This window comes from Mustela nivalis (assembly GCF_964662115.1).
Source record: "Mustela nivalis genome assembly, chromosome: 9".
Taxonomy (NCBI): Eukaryota; Metazoa; Chordata; class Mammalia; order Carnivora; family Mustelidae; genus Mustela; species Mustela nivalis.
In genome coordinates this window covers 109,116,380-109,133,359 of record NC_139028.1, presented here as the reverse complement: position 1 = coordinate 109,133,359, position 16,980 = coordinate 109,116,380, and the positions used below count along the sequence as shown (strand labels likewise).

The 16,980-nt window shown below is 46.8% G+C and overlaps 2 protein-coding genes across 8 annotated transcripts in view; one reads left to right on the top strand and one right to left on the bottom strand.

Annotated features, from left to right (window-relative positions):
• The first annotated feature begins 61 nt into the window (after positions 1-61).
• On the top strand, positions 62-5,449 carry MRPL16 (mitochondrial ribosomal protein L16). Its single transcript, XM_082747965.1, has 4 exons — positions 62-229; positions 572-637; positions 3,737-3,885; positions 4,822-5,449. Exons 1-4 carry the CDS (start codon positions 175-177, stop codon positions 5,305-5,307), a joined length of 756 nt encoding a protein of 251 aa, XP_082604091.1. The 5' UTR covers positions 62-174; the 3' UTR covers positions 5,308-5,449.
• Positions 5,450-5,941: 492 nt separating this feature from the next.
• The window catches only part of STX3 (syntaxin 3), a 42,432-nt gene continuing 31,393 nt past the window's right edge, over positions 5,942-16,980 (bottom strand). Inside the window, exons 8-11 of one of the 7 annotated variants that reach the window (XM_082747781.1) lie at positions 16,662-16,796; positions 14,373-14,483; positions 8,092-8,174; positions 5,942-7,579 (exon numbers count right to left, since the gene is read on the bottom strand). In XM_082747781.1, coding sequence (XP_082603907.1) covers positions 8,097-8,174; positions 14,373-14,483; positions 16,662-16,796 — 324 coding nt within the window. In that variant the 3' untranslated portion in view covers positions 5,942-7,579; positions 8,092-8,096. Of the gene's footprint in view, positions 8,175-8,685; positions 10,577-13,021; positions 13,136-13,156; positions 14,484-14,604; positions 14,716-16,661; positions 16,797-16,980 lie in introns of those variants that run through there. The other 6 variants (XM_082747778.1, XM_082747779.1, XM_082747780.1 and 3 more) reach the window with 6 other exon arrangements.

Below are 16,980 nucleotides of genomic sequence, written 5' to 3'. Positions count from 1 at the left end.
GGCGTGACTAGCACACGCCGGCGCGGGAACCCGAGCGAGGCGGCCCGGTTTCCTCTGCTTCCGCCGGGATCTCTAGGGGAACGGACCGTTGCGAAAGCAACTTCCGGCCCGGCCAGGTCCAGGGAGTCCCTGCGTTCGCGGTGGGAGGCCCGCGGCGGTGGACCCCGCGTGGCCATGTGGCGGCTGCTGGCTCGTGCTGGGGCGCCGCTCCTGCGAGCGCGGGTGTCAGGTCAGGAGGCCCTCGGTCCCTCAGAAGACCTCCCCACCCCCGTGCGGCGCCTAACCGGCTCCGCCGACCGCTGCCCCAGAGCTGAGAAGCTGAGTAGGGGCCGCGCTGTCCCCGCCGTGGGGACTCGTGCCGGGGGGCCACGGCCACCTGCGGGGGTCAACGTTCGGAGACCCCTGCTGGCTTCCGGGGGGCGGGGGTGGGAATTGGTGCTGGGCCTGTGAGCGCATGTAGCGGAACCCCACGGCCGACCCTCGGGGCCCTGCGTCAGGACTGACTTGGGTCTGGGTCGGAGCAGGCCCGGGTCTTGTCGCTTCCGGATCTTTATATGATTTGCTTTTGTAGATTCTTGGGCCGTCCCGCCCGCCAGCGCTGGCCTCAAGACGCTGCTCCCGGTGCCGACTTTTGAGGGTGAGCTTGCGTCCCTTTCGGGTTTGTCTTCTCTGATGGGACCCCAAGAGGGGAGGCGAGAATGAAGGCGGGTCCTGCGTTCCCTCCTCCATTCACTCGCTCAGTGAACACCCCTAGAGGGCATGCGGTGTGCCAGGAAGTGGTGTAAACGGTCGGGATAGAACAGGTGCTGTTGCGGCGCGACTGTGTAATGGGGTACCTCCCCTGTGGTACTGTGTGGGGCGGTTCCCCCCAGCGCACCCCTCGTCCCCAGCCAGCGCATATTGCCATCAAATTAGAACTTCTGACGTTCTCCCTAAAGGATGCTACACTATGCAGTCATAGAACTATGGGGAAAGCATTAACTTGTTAAATACAAACGTTAAGGTAAACCACAATTTTGTAAATATAATTTATCATGTCTTTACTGTATTGGAAATCTTAAAAAAAGAAAAACAATTGGAAAAAAAAATATGAAAGTGTCCTTGAGCTCTGAGGATTTTATCTTCTACACATAATTATGAAACTACTGTATGCTCCAGAAGTTCTTGTGGATTTGGAGGGGACAGCATCACTAAATTTCTCTGTAGCTGCTTATAGAAAGTGGAGGAGAGAGCTGCCTGGGTGGCTCACTTGGTTAAGCAGTTGTCTTCTGCTCAGGTCATAATCTCACCGTCCTGGGATCCAGTCGCACTTCTGGTTCCCTGCTCAGCAGGGAGCCTACTTCTCCCTCTCCTTCTGCCTGCCTCTCTGCCTACTTGTACATGCTCTCTCAAATAAATTAAAATATTTTTTTAAAAAAGAGAAAAAAACTGGAGGAGAGCCGGTGGCAGTTTCTACGTCCATATTAGCCAATTTGGTATTTCCTTGAAGGCCCTTGTTTTATATTTGACTCCATGATAAAGCTGTGCCTGTTTTACCATAGACAGGTTGTTGGTTTTTTTAAAAGATTTTTATTTTTATTCGACAGACAGATCACAAGTAGGCAGAGAGACAGGCAAGAGAGAGAGAGGAGGAGGAAGCAGGCTCCCCGTGGAGCAGAGAGCCCGATGTGGGGCTCCATCCCAGGACCCTGAGATCATGACCTGAGCCAAAGGCAGAGGCTTTAACCCACTGAGCCACCTAGGCACCCCGCCCCCAGAGACATGTTTTAAGTGCCTTTCAAGTTAATAATTTTTTCCCCCAACTTGTCAGAATGTCTGCTATGAAAAAGATGTACCATGTCCAGCCTGCATTTCAATCCATCCACTCTCAACACAGCAAGCTGCTGCACATTGTAGGAAATGCACAGGTGCCAGCATGAAAAGCCCCTGTAGAAATAGAGCATAGATCAAAGATTCCTAGGATCTAGGTTTCCTAACAATCTGGCAGAGCAGAACTTAAGTATTTTCATGTACAGTGTAGTATTCTTTCCACCACCCCAATTAACATCCAGAGATGCTGTGCAGTATTTAAGAAAAAAAAAAAAAAAATCCATCTGGCTTTGCTGTTTTCACTGGATGGCCTAGACCAGATTATAAAATGTCTCTAGGTCTCAGGTTCCTCTTTTATAAAATGGAGATTTAAAATAGTACTTGCCTAGGGGCACCTGGGTGTCTCAGTGGGTTAAGCCTCTGCCTTCAGCTCAGGTCATGATCCCAGCCAGGGTTCTGTGACCGAGCTCTGAATCCGGCTCTCTGCTCAGCGGGGAGCCTGCCTCTCCCTCTCTGCCTGCCTCTCTGCCTACTTGTGATCTCTCTCTGTCAAATAAATTTAAAAAAAAAAAAAAAAAATAGGGGCTCCTGGGTGGCTCAGTGGGTTAAAGCCTCTGCCTTTGGCTCAGGTCATGGTCCCACGGTCCTGGGATCGAGCCCCATATTGGGCTCTCCGCTCAGCGGGGTACCTGCTTCCTCCTTTCTCTCTCTCTGCCTGCCTCTCTGCCTACTTGTGATCTCTGTCTAATAAATTAAAAATCTTAAAAAAAAAAAAAGTACTTGCCTCAAGTTCAGTTTCTTGAGCAGGGTGACTGTTAATGTGGATGTGTTTATGCATTCACTTTCTAATAATTCACTGACCTGTACATTTTTTTAAGATTTTATTTATTTATTTGACAGAGATTACAAGTAGGCAGAGCGGCAGGCAGAGAGAGAGAGGAGGAGGCAGGCTCCCCGCTGAGCAGAGAGCCTGATGCGGGACTCAATCCCAGGACCCTGAGATCATGACCTGAGCTGAAGGCAGTGGCCCAACCCACTGAGCCACCCAGGCGCCCTTCTGATTATGTGTGCCAAACTTCAAAGTTCAAAATTTTAAAAAGGGAAGGCCTAAAAAATTACCAAGACTCTAAAGCGGTTTTAAAGATTATATGAGGGGTGCCTGGGTGTCTTAGTTGTTAAGCATATGCCTTTGGCTCGGGTCATGATCTCAGGGTCCTGGGATTGGGCCCACATCAGGCTCCCTCTTCAGGAAGGAGCCTGCTTCTCCCTCTCCCACTCCCCCTGCTTGTTACCTTGCTTGCTATGTCTCTTGCTGTCAAAAAATAATCTTTAAGGGGCACCTGGGTGGCTTAGTGGGTTAAGCCTCTGCCTTTGGCTCAGGTCATGATCTCAGCATCCTGGGATGGAGTCCCGCATCGGGCTCTCTGCTCGGCAGGGAGCCTGCTTCCTCCTCTCTCTCTGTTTGCCTCTCTGCCTACTTGTGATCCCTCTCGGTCAAATAAATAAAATCTTTAAAAATAATAATAATAATTTTTTTTTAAAAAGATTAAATGAGATACCGCACATAACTTAGTAAACATAAAAAAAAAAAAAGTTAGCCAGTGTTATCTGTGACAGTCTCAATCTCTGTACCTTCCCAGATGGTCTCTTTTCTAGTGTTATGTAGAGTGCATTTCCTTTGAAAGTTGAAACTTCGTTATCTTCAAAGGTTCAGAACCTCTCCATTAATACTTGTCATAATCAAAAGATTCGAGTGTCAATAAAAAAGCAGCCACAGGAAAAACCTAATATACTTTTGAAATTATTTTTTTCAGTGGTAACTCTTAAAAAGACTTCCACTTGATTAATATAAATCTTTGTAGGAAGAAATTGGATCCTTGGAGATGTGTGGTTTTATTTATTCTTGGCTGTCTGTGCTCCTTTTTAGATGTTTCCATTCCTGAAAAGCCCAAGCTTCGATTTATTGAAAGGGTACCACTTGTGCCAAAAGTGAGAAGAGAACCTAAGAACTTGAGGGACATCCGGGGACCTTCTACTGAAGCTACTGAGTTCACAGAAGGCAGTTTTGCAATCTTGGTAAGTGAGTTCAGTGTCAAGCAGCTGCATGATGGAAGCCAGGGATTAGCAAAATCTCATGCTCTTAGAGTTAATTCTCGTCCTTCGTGGGTTTTATTGGAATGGCCACCATTTGTTCTTTAAACTGATGTGCACTACCCAGTGAACAATTGAATTTCTTTTTCATGTCAAGTGAAAATAATACAAAAACAGGAGAAGGCAGGCTACCAAATTGGCCCCTATAATCAGACTATGAAATCCTCACAGGCTTCTGGTGAAAATAAAACTATCCATGACTTAAGATGCAGGACACGATTCCTTCCTAGAGTGGCTTCCATGGAGACTTGATGTCAGTAGCTGCACAAATGGGTGTGGACTAGGACTGATTTCCTATCGGGATGCCAGAGCAATAGTTTACAGTCCTTCCCGCCACCTGCTGATCAGCCCTGGACTGCTTCTCACAGGCCCAAGCCCATACCCTGTCCTTCACTCTCTTCCAGCCATTCTGCCTTCTGCTCACACTCACCAAGCCATTCCTCTTCCTTTAACTTGTTTTCCCTTGGCTGGTTCCTGCCATCCTGGTCTCAGCTTTATATCACCTCCTCGGGATGCCTGAGTGACTCATTGGTTAAGTATCTGCATTTGGCTTAGGTCATGATCCCAGGATCCTGGGATCATGTCCCTGCTCCCCTTGCTTGTGCTGTGTGCCCCACTTCTCTCTGATAAACAAAATCTTTTAAGTAAATAAATACCAGCTCCTCAAAGAGGCCTTCCCTGGTTATCCATTGAAATGGGTCCACCTTGTTTTCATTTACTTCTGTACCCTAGGCTTTTCTCCATGGTCCTTACCAGAACTTTTTATTTTTTTGTAAATTATTGAAGCCACAGTTACTGTGAAAGAGCACATGCAAGATAACTAAGTCCCCACGTATTTCTAATTCTTTCATCCACTTTTAGGCACTGGGTGGTGGTTACCTCCACTGGGGCCATTTTGAAATGATGCGCCTGACGATCAACCGCTCTATGGACCCCAAGAACATGTTTGCTTTATGGAGAGTACCAGCCCCTTTCAAGCCCATCACCCGCAAGGGTATGGGACAGCGCATGGGGGGAGGCAAAGGTGCCATTGATCACTACGTGACTCCCGTGAAGGCTGGCCGTCTCATAGTAGAAGTGGGTGGGCGTTGTGAATTCAAAGAGGTACAAGGTTTCCTGGACCAGGTTGCCCACAAGTTGCCCTTCCCAGCAAAGGCCGTGAGCCGGGAGACTCTAGAGAAGATGCGGAAAGATCAAGAGGAACGGGAACAGAACAACCAAAACCCCTGGACCTTTGAGCGCATAGCCACTGCCAACATGCTTGGGATACGCAAAGTCCTGAGCCCGTATGACTTAACCCAGAAGGGGCGGTACTGGGGAAAGTTCTATATGCCTGAACGTGTATAGTGAGAATGGGAGACACAAATATACAAAAGGTACCAAAAGAAAATCTACATTTTTATTCCCCTCAGCCTGCCTTTAAGAGTCTGTGGGTGGCACTGATAATCTAACCCAGGAACAGTACGAGTAAATGATTTGTGAAAAATTATAGAATATCCATTGATTTTTTTAAGTGCATTATATTTATATAAAATAAATATATTTTATTGGATGTAACTTCTCATTGGTCACTCCTAATCCTTAAATGATTACCGAGCCAGCTTCACTGATTGTTAGTGGGTCCAGTTCTCCCCAGCTGTAAGATGTATATCTTCAGGGCTGAAACAAATGCCTCCATCTCCCATCTCTGTATAAGTTGGATTTAACATCTGCCTGGGTTTCCTTGCTGTCCAAGTCTGCTTCACATCACTTCACTTTTACCAAAGAGCTACATTGGTACCTGTTTTCCTCAAGCTGAAAGAAATCTGAAGATTTTTGCTTTCACGAAATGGTAATTTTTCACTGTACATTGTTTCAGTTTTAGGAACACTACTTTTGGACACTGGGAGAATTCTGTACCACCTTTTATAGCACAGGAGCTAGTTGCTGTCTTTACTAGTTACAGATGTTTTTGGAAAGCAAAAACACACCAGTCCGTACATTAATTCAACAGATATTTATTCATGCCCAACTACCCATCTCTCAATTTTAGAAGACAAAGGGGAATGTTGGACAATATGATAAGGAACATACCCTTGCCTTTTAACACAAGTAAGTGATAAAAGTTGAAGTTGGCCTTTCTTAGGTCTGAAACTCCGAGGAGGGCATGTATTTGGCTCTACCTTTGTGGCCCCACAGGTTCTAGGACAGTGCGGTGCCGCACAGCACTCAACTAGTTACTGTTGGATGGATAAAGGCCCCATGTATCTCAAATCCCCATGGCTCCACCTTCCTGTCTGGTCTGTAACAAGATTCATCTCTTCCAGAACTACCCAGCAGTTTTCTATCCCCTATTCAAACTGAAAGAAATACAAATGGATAGAAATCGTACACCATTTGCTTTTGAAAATGGGTAGAAAGAGCACACTGACTTGAAACGTCAGCTTTTTTTTTAAAATTCCGCTTTCTTAAAAAAGACGTGTGGCAAAGAAAGTAATCTTTCAAAAGTGCAATTATATCTAAACAGTTACATGGTCCTCAAGAGTTGCACATGGTAGTGGTTAATGTATTTGTAGTGAAGCTCTTGTAATATAATTACTAAATTGCATTAGAACACATCTGAACTTTGAATTGGGGCCATTGTTCAGGATAGTTTTAGGCACACTGCTGGCCAAGAAAATTCAGTTTCACCTAGCAACATGAACCATGTAAGAAACGATGCAAGTGGTAGCTGCCTGTCACTTTTCTGACCTGACCTCTCCTCTCTGTTACAGTTCATAGAGCATGGTCCTGATGCTTGTTGGGAGTTCAGTCATGGTATAAACCTGTTTCTTTTGTTTGGGAGCCACAATCCTGGGACCAGCAGTCTTTGAGAGTGAGAGACTGTCAACTCCCATCGCCATTCATAAAAAAAGACCATGTCACAGTAGTGGGAAGCCTGTCATATATTTGCATAAGTGAATCAGCCCCTTCACAGGTATTTGCACACAGCCTCTCATACTAACAAACCCACTTACCACTGATGCCTTAAAAGGTTTCAAAGTAAAACCCACAGACTCAACCGTGAGCAGAAATCAGAGCTTAATTACAGCTAATTAAGTCAACCCATCCTTGAACATCTGTAAGTGGCAAGCACTGTACTAAGGACTGGGGACGCAGCTGTGAGCAAGACATGCGTGGCACCTGTGGTTAGACCATCTTCACTTTAGACTATCAGACCCTGAAGAAGGAAGTAGATGGAGCGTTGGTCGAAGGTGAGACCTAGAAGAACCTGAAGACCAGATGTAACAGGCCTGGTACTGGTCAGAGAAAATTAAATGCTGATGAGCTGGGTGTGCTCCAATACCTGCCTGGCTCTGTTTTATTTCCCCAACAAGCACGTGTTCTCTACCCCTCAGCCTCTCCTTGACACCACCTTCCTAACCAGCTCGTGTTCCTTCAGCCCTGCCCCCCCCCCCAATCCCGCACTGTCCTAAGTCTACCTTTGCATAACTTTTAAGAGGTGGTTGATGGAGACCCTATGTCATAGGTTTCACAGTGGAAAGGAGTAGCTGTTGAGGAATCTGCAGTGGAGAAGTGATGGCACCACAGAAAGTGGAAGGAGGATTAAAAGTGCCGGCCGAGGCTCCATCGGTGAGGACTACAAGGGGTAATGGAAGGGGAAGAAAATCACAGGTTATACAACAGGAGGTTTGGATCCAGGATCACCAAATGCTTCCTCTGCAGGGGCAAAGAGTCTACTCGGCAAGTCTGCACTAACGGTCCTAACCCTCAAAGAGAGGACATTAATTTACTCTGGGGTTACTGGCTGGCTCTCTCCTACTAGAGAGGGGTGCTTCCAGTGCAAGAACTAATTCTTTCTCCTTTAGCCATTCCCAGACACCACCACCCAAATTTTGCTGCTGGAAGTCAACATCCTTCTACAAATCATTCTAAACAGAGCAGACTGCCCCCTGCCTCCCCATCTATGGCCAACTCGTTATTCATCCGTACTTCTCTATGAAACCTTTTTTCATAGTTCTCTCCAGCCTTTTTCTAGTCTAATACCTGTTCCCTCCCAAATCTGGGGAACCAGCGACAAGTGCTTTTAATAAGCATGTAAGAGTTTCAAGTAAGTGAAAGAAAAAAATCATCTCCCCACAAATGGCTCACCTTTTTCAGGCAAATATGCCCCCAATGGTAGAAGCTAAGATGATCGCAAGGATAATACAGCAGATCATGATCATGATCTTCTTCTGCTCATCCAGACAAGGAAAGAAAAAGCATGTGAGAAGCAGCATCACTGCGCAGAGTTGCAGGGGAAGGAAGGCGAAAGTGGATCCAGACACGGAGGAAGACGTGAAGGGAAAGGGTGATGGATCTGGCTTCAAGAACCCAGGATGTTACTAGAAGCGATGCTTTCAGGCAAGAGATTCAAAATGAGATCAACAGCAGTCTCTGAGGATGTTCAGTATGTTGTTCTGCTTTCTGGTTCCCACCACACCAGAGCTACCCCATCTCCTCCTAGAGACAGATACTCCTGATGAGTCAACTGAATTCTTAGGGAGACCACCTTAAACCTGAAACTCAAATATAGTTAAACCATATTCTTGAGAGTTAACACATTTTCAAAAATTAGAACTTTTGATCCATGCAGTCTGGCACATGGATAAAAAGCACTGTTAACCCTTGTTTCCAAAACCTAAACAAAAACCACCACATGGTGGCACCCAACCACTATTTTGTAGGGAAATAGAGCAAGAACTGTTTCACGATCAATATAAAGTCATTTATTTTTAAATTATCAATAAAATAATCAAGTTTACATTTAAAAAACACAAATGACAAAAAAAACCTTCACTTATTGTATTCCAAACTAAGCCCCAGGGCTCAGCAAAGGCCTATGGTTAAGAGCTTGTCTTCCCTCGTTGCTGGAGCCAGTCCACTGTCTGACTTCATAGCCATGGGAAGAGCGCATCCCTTTGGCTCTGTCGGAGTGCTGAGCAATGACGGAGTACATAGCCTTTGCAAAGGAAGCCCAGGGCAGTGCCTGGATTAGGTGCTCACTCTATCCTAGAGTGTCGAAGTTCAATTATACATCAGGGAGACTGGCAGGGAATCTAAGGGGCTCACCACTGGGTCACCATAGTCACTACACTTGAAATCATTTCCTGGCTGTTGCTTCCTCCATGATAAGAATTGGGGAGGGAGGAGACAAAGAACCTGTCAAGCTCATTTACCTGGTAGCAATACCAGCTACTCAGTAGTCCCCGGTCTCCCCCAGCTGACTCAGCCCTGGAGACAGGATCATCCTAAAGGCCCCAGGAATGATCTAAGATTGCTGTGGGATACTCCCAGGACAAGCCTCACCTATGCAGCAGCAAGGAGAGGTGCCAAAACTTGTCATAGCTAAGCAGAAAAACTTAGTGGGATCAGTGTAGTCCTAACCCCAGAGATCTATGATCCTCCCAGCACTCATCCAGAAAACAAGGTTTCTCAATGACACAGGAAGATCCTATTTCTGCTGTGATTCATTTGCAAATAAGCAAATGTCTTACCTAATTTTTAGCTCAGCCCAAGGTTTTTGTTTTTGTTTTTTGATGTTATAATATTCTCCATTTCTAGTTTCCTACTTCCTGAGAGAGACAGGCAAATATATATGTACGTCTCACACACGATTATAAAAGTACATCTGGAACATATGAAATGAGTGACTGAACACTCGCACCAATCTAAGCATTTCCAGAGCCTCAGACTCAAGCACCTTGTCCCTGGCCCAATTTTAAGTGCCTGGTTATTTCTGGCCTCAAGGCAGTGGCTTCACAAAGCATTGCTCCAAAGGAGAACAGCCGGTTTCCAAGACTCAGAGAGGCAAACAAATATCTCATACCTTCAGCCTTTACAAATGATAACGTCAGACAACCGTATTATCCTGGTGCCTCCTTGAGTAAACATGAGAGAACACAACATAAAGACTGAAGTTGGCCATGAAGCTGAACATACCAAGAGCTTAATTTAAGATTGAACTTCAAACAAGTCAGCTGCTAAGACCAAAGTGACATCTGCCAGTTCCACATATTTTCAAGACATAGGGACAACAAACTATGAGGACCAAGACCCTGCCAAGTACAAGGCTCGAGCTGAGCCTTACTGTCACCACACTTGGAAGAATCCCTTTGTGTTGTTAAAGATACCCCTTAAAAAATACGTTGCAATTTCTGGGAGAAGAATACTCCATGAGGTAGAAAATACAGCACCCTGGGAAGGTTTGGAATCGGATTTCCAAGGCGCAAGGCTTACTTTGACACATTCAGAGGGAACAAAGAAAAGCTGGGTTGGTTCAAACTGTCCGGGAGAGAAGGTACTTCAGAGTTGGTGGGGCAGGAGAAGGTTCTGAGAACTCAGGGTTACATCAGGCAGATTAGCTTCCTCCGGGGCTAAGTTGTTTGCTGGGTCAGGTCCAAGGACGGTTACAAGGAAACAAAGGAACAGGTCCCACTCTCTCTCAGGAAAGCCATTCAAACTCCGTTCCCATCTGAAGACAAGGGTGGCCACACCAGGCTGGAGTGAAATCGGGTTCTAAGAGAGGCACAGGAAGGAGTTGCTGATCAGTGCACAGAATGATGGTGGAGAGCAACATTAACACTTAGTCACAAACCTAGAAGGTGGAGACAGAAGATCAGACGTCACCGCAAAAAAGGAAAGTGATAGAGAAGTCAACACTAAACCTGAGAAATCCTACAGACAAACCCAAGACAGGACGGGATATGGGATCCGGAACTAAATATCCTGCTGTGACAGAAACAAAAAGCTGTATTATGAGAGGGGGAAAAAAAGTCCCTGGACTTCTTGTAATCCTTCCACACAGGCTGTCACATCAGTGGGAGGCAGTCACTGTACAAAAACACCTGTTCTCTCTACAGGGTCCTCATCAGCACTTTTCAAATACAAGCTGCAGAACTGGAATCTTCTGCTCCATTACTCCTCTGCTCCACACTTCTCTTACACCGTGAAAAGAAAAAAGAGAAATTCAGAGGTCATCATGGCTGCTCCTCTTAAATGGCTGGGTAAGCCTGGACAAGTTTCTTGACTTCACTGAGCTTCAGAGTTTCCCATCTGAAAACAGGGACCATGTTACTGTCTTAGAATAGTACCTGGCACACAACTAGGGAGTCAAAGGTAGGCTGTCTTCCCTCCTGTTCAGAGACCTCGTCCTCAGGCCACATGGGAGGGATGGGTGGGTCCAGACCTAAAAGGAGCAACCAGTCGTGACTTCATGGACATGGAACACACTACAGTAAATTCAACACTGCTCAGCGAGAGGCAGCTTCTTGGACATCAGGTAAGTCAACTAAAAACAACACATTTGGGGCGCCTGGGTGGCTCAGTGGGTTAGGCCGCTGCCTTCGGCTCAGGTCATGATCTCAGGGTCCTGGGATCGAGTCCCGCATCGGGCTCTCTGCTCAGCAGGGAGCCTGCTTCCTCCTCTCTCTCTCTGTGCCCACCTCTCTGCCTACTTGTGGTCTCTCTCTGTCAAATAAATAAATAAAATCTTTAAAAAAAAAAATAAAAACAACACATTCATTAGTCTCCTCATTTAAAAAAGGGATTCATTTACATTCTCAAGAAGAAATTGTTGTTCAGTGCTATAATTATCTGACTTTGAGACCCTCTGGCTCATAGGAGCAGGAAGAAGGAAGAGGCACACAGAAACAAAAAATGAAAAGAAGGATCAGGTCTGGGCACCAACGTGGAAGTAATGTGACGAGTACTGAAGACATTTGTATCTATTACCTCAGCAATCCTAATTCTCTAATTTCATAATAAAGAGAAAATAAAAATGAGAAAAATATAGATTAGTCACACCATTCGTTATAGTAACATTGTAATCGCAAAACTCCAACTTTGGGGAAGTATTAAATAATTCAGAGTATACTCACAATCTTGCATTGGAAATTAGATTCACCAAGAGATTTTAGTGATGTGGAATGACACACAGGATTTTTGGACCGGGTCTAAAACCACTGATATATTCTGAAGTCTGTGGACCATGTGTGAGTGTGTGAGCATGCCACAAGGTCTTCAACAATAATATTAAAAATTCTGTTTACGGTTTCTGTTTTATAAGTTTTTGTTAACATTACATCCTATACTTTATCCAGAAAAGTAATATTTAGGAAGTTACAAGTGTGTTAACAGGGCCAATTAGGTCATTCCCATCACGCTGCTATGCCCATGAAGCCCTGATTCAGTGGTCAGCTCTATTCTTTTCACCAGATTTTAAAGAAATCGATAACCTAAATTTTAAACTCGCTCTCCTCCAAGGTTCTCTAGACTTTGTGGACAATGATAAATGGCTACCTGATTTCACAAAGAGAAGCTAAGACGTAAGAAAGAACTCTCCTGAACCCCCCATCAGCTGTGTGTTCAAACTTGTCCTTTGACTTAAGATCTCTTTATAAGCCTGAGTGTCTTTGTCTGTAAAATACGGTAAACAACAGTACCTACCTCCAGAAGGTGTTGTGGGGATTCAAGGACGTGTGTATGAGGTATTCAGTACATGGTCTGGCATGACTCAACACTCAAAAATGTTAACTGCTTTATCATTCAAGATCCAACCCATCAGCCACAAACAAAACCGCACCACCCCACACCCCAACCCAGAGCTTTCTTGACACTAAAAAGGATATGGAAAGCAAAGCCCAACATCCATCAAAGTCAGCAAGAATTCAGAAGATGAACCCCAGACCCAGGACACAGATTGTTCCCAATTAGGAGCATGCTTCCCAAGTAAAAGGAGCAAAAATGTGGTGCTCAGGTGTGTTAGGAAAGGTGGCAAAACATGGTGTTAGAAAAAGGGCTGGGACAGAGTCCCCAGGAGAGGAACCAATGGGAGCCTGGCCCAGAAGAGAAGTTTCTCCAGGGCTAGAAGCCCAGAGGAGTATTTTAAGGAGATGAAAGAAGGCACAGGCGATGGAAAGTCCGAGAGAGCTCTGTGAATCCAAGGACAATCACAAAAGAAGAGCACTGCCATGCGAAACCCCAGGCCAATTTCTCAAGAGAAAGCCAATCCAGAATCCCCAAGAACCTTCCATTTACTTACATTTCAGTGCAGCAGCCACTCGGGCCACCATTACTTCAGCCCAACGGAAAGTCCAATAATCAATGCTAAAATGCCCAGCAACACCACTACTACCACAATGATAATTATCAATTTCTGGAGAGGATAAGAGAAACAAAACAAACCATCATTAGAAACAACCAAATAACAATTCATCCAAAACCCAACCCCTCTCACCTCCACACTGAAAGACTCTTATCAACCCAAAAAAGACTATAGCTCTACATTAAGACATTCTACTAGGATATTTTACATATCTTAAGTGACTTCCTGGCTCGCAAGGCCAGCAAATGGAAATACGGAGCTTCTGTTGACTCTTAGCTCACACTTCAGTCTTGTGTGCATGCACAGATTTAAAAAACCACCATCACAGGATCTCTTAGCAACAACCGGCCATGGTATCAAGGGACCAATTTTTCCTGTTCAAAAAGAAGTGTATATTTTCAAATAGCTCTAATTTCAAACTTCTGTCTCTCCCCTAAAGCACACGCCCACCCATCAGACCCAGTCCAGGGACTAGGGAACAGAAAGCGGGACTGTGGTCCGGTTGTGAGCCAGCCTGGATTCATCAGGTAAAATAACTTCCCAACTCCTTGAATCCCTGCACAAGCAATGGGTGAAGCAGAAGAAAAAGAACTGAAGAACGAAAGTATCAGAGCCCAGGAGAAGTAGTCAGAAAAGAACAGTCTAAAAAGTGCAAGCCACCAGAGCTGGCTACCCCAGTGGGCAGAGAAGCTTCGAAGTCCTCAAGCAACAGGGGCAGCGGAAGAGGGTAAATAATGCTGGTACAGTGGAAAGCGCGTGACTGGAACCTGAACCGGAATCCCACTCCTATACTACTCGGTACCATGAAGCCAATTACGGAACTTCTGACCCTCAACTGTTTCACCTGTAAGTAGGAATAACAGGTGTTCCGTAACATAGGAGGTCATGTTGCACGGAGATCAGCACAGCATGGGGTTCACAGCAGAGAAAAGAGGGCTGGGCCTGGTTAATGGAGTGGAGGAGAGTGAACAGGTTTCTGAAGAACAGAGGAGTCAAGTGTGACATCTGAAAGGATCATGAGCTCTGTGCAGGAGAAGACTAGCAATGACACTGGGCAACGCATCCACGCTGCAGAACTGCCTTCAAGTGTGGGTTCCTGGGTAGAGAACATGTGAGCCAGATCCATGCAAGGCACGCCAGGGAAGGAAGGAGCTACTCTCTGGGAAAGGCTGACACGGGTGTTGGGATGAAGCCGGGACAGAGAGAAAAAGCATGGGCTTAAGGACACGGGTGGGAAGGACCAGAGAGAGGAGGAGCAAGCCGGACCCGTGGAGACTGAGGCGCTCACCCTCCGAGCTTCACTCTGATACTTGACAGCCTTTTTGGTATCCGCCACGGCCCGCTCCACAAAGCCTACTGACTGGTCCATGTTGTTCTCGATACGGTCAATCATGGCTCCCTTTGCCCGGATGCAAGAGGTGGTGGCAGCAGAAAAGGAGACAGGCAGAGGGAAGAGAGAAAGAGCGAGAGAGAGCAAGCAGAATGGACTCTCTTCTCTGAAGGCAGCTGGAGAGCCTCACCTTCCGGGCCTGACCCTGGTACTTCACAGCTCTTTTAGTTTCTTCCCGTGCCTTCTCCACATGGTCCACTGTGTGCATGACATTCAGCTCTATGTTATCTAGCATCTCACCCTGCAAAGGACAGACACAAGTTACACCCCATAAACCTGCCCCAGGACAGTCAGAGCTCACTGGGGACAGGGCTTTCTGATATAATCCCCAGTGCAAAGAGGAGCATGGGGAAGTCCTTTGTGGGGCACACGTTCCATCTTCCATGGGATTACCTATGGCCCCCCAGTCCTTGGTCGTGGTCACTCACACAAGCAACCCTCAGTACCACTTCTCTGGGGACAGGCACTGCAGGGGACACTTGGAGCACACTGTCAAGATGCCTGGTAAATACGTTTTCTAAGACTGATCCCACCACCACTGCTCTGTTTTTAATTAAGCATATGAGGAGAGAAACCAAAATAAGAGTATCTTAGGGCATAACTGGGATGCTGGCCTCTTCCTGGTCGTGCAGACCTGAACCAAGTTCATTGGCCTGAGGCAAGTGTGTGGACTTGTGCTTCGGAACAGTGCTAGCAAACGGGAGCTATAAACACCCATGGTTGGGAACATTCGCTTTCTCCAAGAGATACTCCCAAGCCCCTAAGTGACAGGCACGGGGTTTACCTAAGCTATCTGGTTACATCTTATATCTATGAAGTTATTAAGAGACAACAGTCTCTTGGTGAGGTTCCCAACCATCTCCCAGCGATTACTTCCTGACACAAAAGTCTGGTCACTCCAATTAACTCTGAGCATCTTAGGATGGGAACACCCCTCCCCTACCAAGACCTGCCTCGACCCAACCCGTTGCTTGACGACACTCTGTAAACAGAGAAAGGCACTTACCAACACTTGACTCTCAAACCAAGTCCTCAGCAAGGCCGCGAGGAGAGAAAAAAAGAAGAGCAGGGAAGAGGGCACTTAAGGAATGGTCCGAAAGGCCAGAAGGGGACAGAGGAAAGGCAGCCGGGCCCTGAGCAGGGGACAGCTGTCAGAAACTAGCCAAGCGGTGCTCAGGCTCCAGTTAGGTTTTGCAGCCCCTCCACAAGGAGCAGTTGTCAGTCCTTCCCAGGCGGCAGAGCGGCCAGGGGGTTCATGGTAACGGTGCCACACATGGACACCAAGGCATCTCTGACTGCATCTTAAGGACCAGTGGCCGCCTGACCATGTGGAGCCAGCACCGCGTACAGGTGACAGGGACGCACGGCCTTGAGCGAGCAGCCCAGGAACAAAATAAGCTGTCAAACCATGGGTGTTCCGAGAGTTCCCATAAATATTATTCTACTGTTCCTCCCTCCCTTTTGTTATCTGCTCTTGTTCCTTAGCAAAAAGTGCCAAAATTTTGGGGAAAACACACAGAAGATAAAACAAAAATGGGGAAAAAATTAAAGCCTCTGGGAAAGCTAACTTTTCACTATGAACTGGGGAAATGATCCTGTCTTTGGTGTCACCCATGAAATAGTTCCCATCAGGAGGCCGCTTTAAGGCAACCCCATTATGAACCCACATCCCAGGGTGCCTGGGTGGCTCAGTGGGTTAAGCCACTGCCTTCGGCTCAGGTCATGATCTCAGGGTCCTGGGATCGAGTCCCTCATCGGGCTCTCTGCTCAGCAGGGAGCCTGCTTCCCTCTCTCTCTCTCTGCCTACCTCTCCGTCTACTTGTGATTTCTCTCTGTCAAATAAATAAATAAAATCTTAAAAAAAAAAAAAAAAAAAAGAACCCACATCCCCAGGTAAAAAGGCACAAGAGGTGCTAAGACAGAAGGAGGCAATACTTGACCAAGCGCATCGAACCCCACAGTAGGCAGAAGTGAGGCCGACGAAGCGGGCAAGAGGACGAGGCTGAGACAGACGCGGGAGGGCGTTCCTTTCCAGGACACTGGGATCCTGTTACCCCCTAAGATTCCCGAAGATTCCCCCACCGCACCTCACCTGACTCTCCAGTCCACCCTTCTCAGGAGTGCGCCCTTCTCAGCAGGACCTGAGCTTTCCTCCCTCTGCCCAGGGTGGTGCCCACGGCCGGTTACCTGATTCTCCACCAGCATGGCGATGTCCATAAACATGTCATGAAGCTCCTTGATGCTGCTCTCCAGCCTCACGATGTCCTTGTGCCGCCCTTCGATCTCACTGAGGGCTTGCTTGGAAATCTGAGAGTCGATGATCTACAACAGGCCACACAAAGACCATGAGCCAGCACCCCTGCCACAGCCCCCACCCACACTCCAGCCAAGCCCGCTGCCTCCCTGCCTCCCTGCACCTGCAGCCCTGCCCTCACCAACCACACACAGCTCCACAGCAGCCTCCAGTCTCCACGACAGGGACTTGCATCCCAGCTCCTGGACACTC